At 44.0% G+C, this 1,276-nt stretch overlaps 1 protein-coding gene across 1 annotated transcript; it reads left to right on the top strand.

The window, feature by feature from the left end:
- On the top strand, window positions 1-1,276 carry LOC115920038 (D(3) dopamine receptor-like). The gene has a single exon (XM_030974925.1). The coding sequence runs from the start codon at window positions 8-10 to the stop codon at window positions 1,040-1,042; it is 1,035 nt and encodes a 344-aa protein (XP_030830785.1). The 5' UTR covers window positions 1-7; the 3' UTR covers window positions 1,043-1,276.

The raw sequence follows: 1,276 nt of genomic DNA, 5'->3' as shown, positions 1-1,276 counted from the left end.
AGCCACAATGGTGAAAGACAGCTCTGAGACCGGTTGGGCTTGGTACCCAATGGCATGGAGATGGTGGACAATCGCCCAGGTGATCTGCGCTATCCTTGGTGTCTTCGACAACGGCGTCGTCATCGTCATCATCTTTCAGCGAGTGAAGAAGAACCGATCAACAGATACCCTGATAGGAGCTTTGGCCATCGCTGATCTTCTGACGTCGGTATTCCTCTTCCCGCTCCCTTGGGCCAAGCATGTTCCTGCAACCATACTGGGAAGGATGTACTGTAAGCTGCTCTATCCTGGCTTCGCTCTTTGGTTGTGTATCACTGCATCCACATATTTACTCAATGCAATCTGTATTGAACGTTACATCGCTGTAGTTTATCCACTCTACTTCAACAGGGTCTTTACCAAGGCTAAGGTGTCCATTGCTGTTGCTTTCGTATGGCTTTTAGCCTTTGCTCAGTGCGTCTATACCTTTTTTGTATATATCTACGATGATGAAATCGAGAACTGTAACTCACTCATTAATACTGATGTAGGTCGGGTAGTCCATGCGTACTATGCCTTTTCCATCCGTTTAGCCATTCCAGTTCTGATCATGGTCATCACTCAGATCCTTATCATCCGGTCACTCCATGTCCAGTCTAAGCGGTTTCAGGGCATGAGGGGTGACGTGGAAACCAACTACCCTCCATCCTTCCACATCACTGCCCGTAACAACGTCATCAAGATGATGCTCATCGTTGTCTGTGTCTATGTCATCACTTGGACACCCAATCAGATCGCTTACCTTTTATTCAACCTCGGTTACATCAGTACATCTTACCGCGGAAGTCCACTCCATCGCAGTCTCACCGTCTTTGCTTTCCTCAACTCCTGCGCGAACCCTATCATCTATACGTCTCGTCATACAGAGTTTAGACAAGCATTGGCGAGTCTATTCACCTGCTCCAAGCCTGAGATCGCATCCCTGTTCGCTATCAAAGATAAGGCCAAAGAATCTCCAGTAGCCGCCGAGACAAAAACTGAGAATATTCCACAAAGCGCCTGAATGTTACATACAGCCCATCCCACCTCAATGTATAATAATGGTGATAATAATAATAATAATAACATTGATGATAATAATAATGATAACAACAGTCAGAATATTTACTATTTAGGAGGGCTAAACAAAAAATAAACTTAGCGCTTACGAAATCACAGAATTCAAAGAGAAATATAAATAACATGGACACAAATAAGCACATTATTAAACTGAGACAAGAAGTGTGTTTTAATGGAA

The sequence above is a fragment of the Strongylocentrotus purpuratus genome, unplaced genomic scaffold (assembly GCF_000002235.5).
Source record: "Strongylocentrotus purpuratus isolate Spur 01 unplaced genomic scaffold, Spur_5.0 spur5_scaffold_7, whole genome shotgun sequence".
In the NCBI taxonomy this organism is placed as follows: Eukaryota; Metazoa; Echinodermata; class Echinoidea; order Camarodonta; family Strongylocentrotidae; genus Strongylocentrotus; species Strongylocentrotus purpuratus.
The sequence above is the reverse complement of the archived record's forward strand: the minus strand, read 5'-3'. Positions and strand labels throughout refer to the sequence as shown.

Bases quoted from the DNA above. Each gene is read 5' to 3' on its own strand.
- LOC115920038 (XM_030974925.1), top strand. From the start codon at position 8: ATGGTGAAAGACAGCTCTGAGACCGGTTGGGCTTGGTACCCAATGGCA.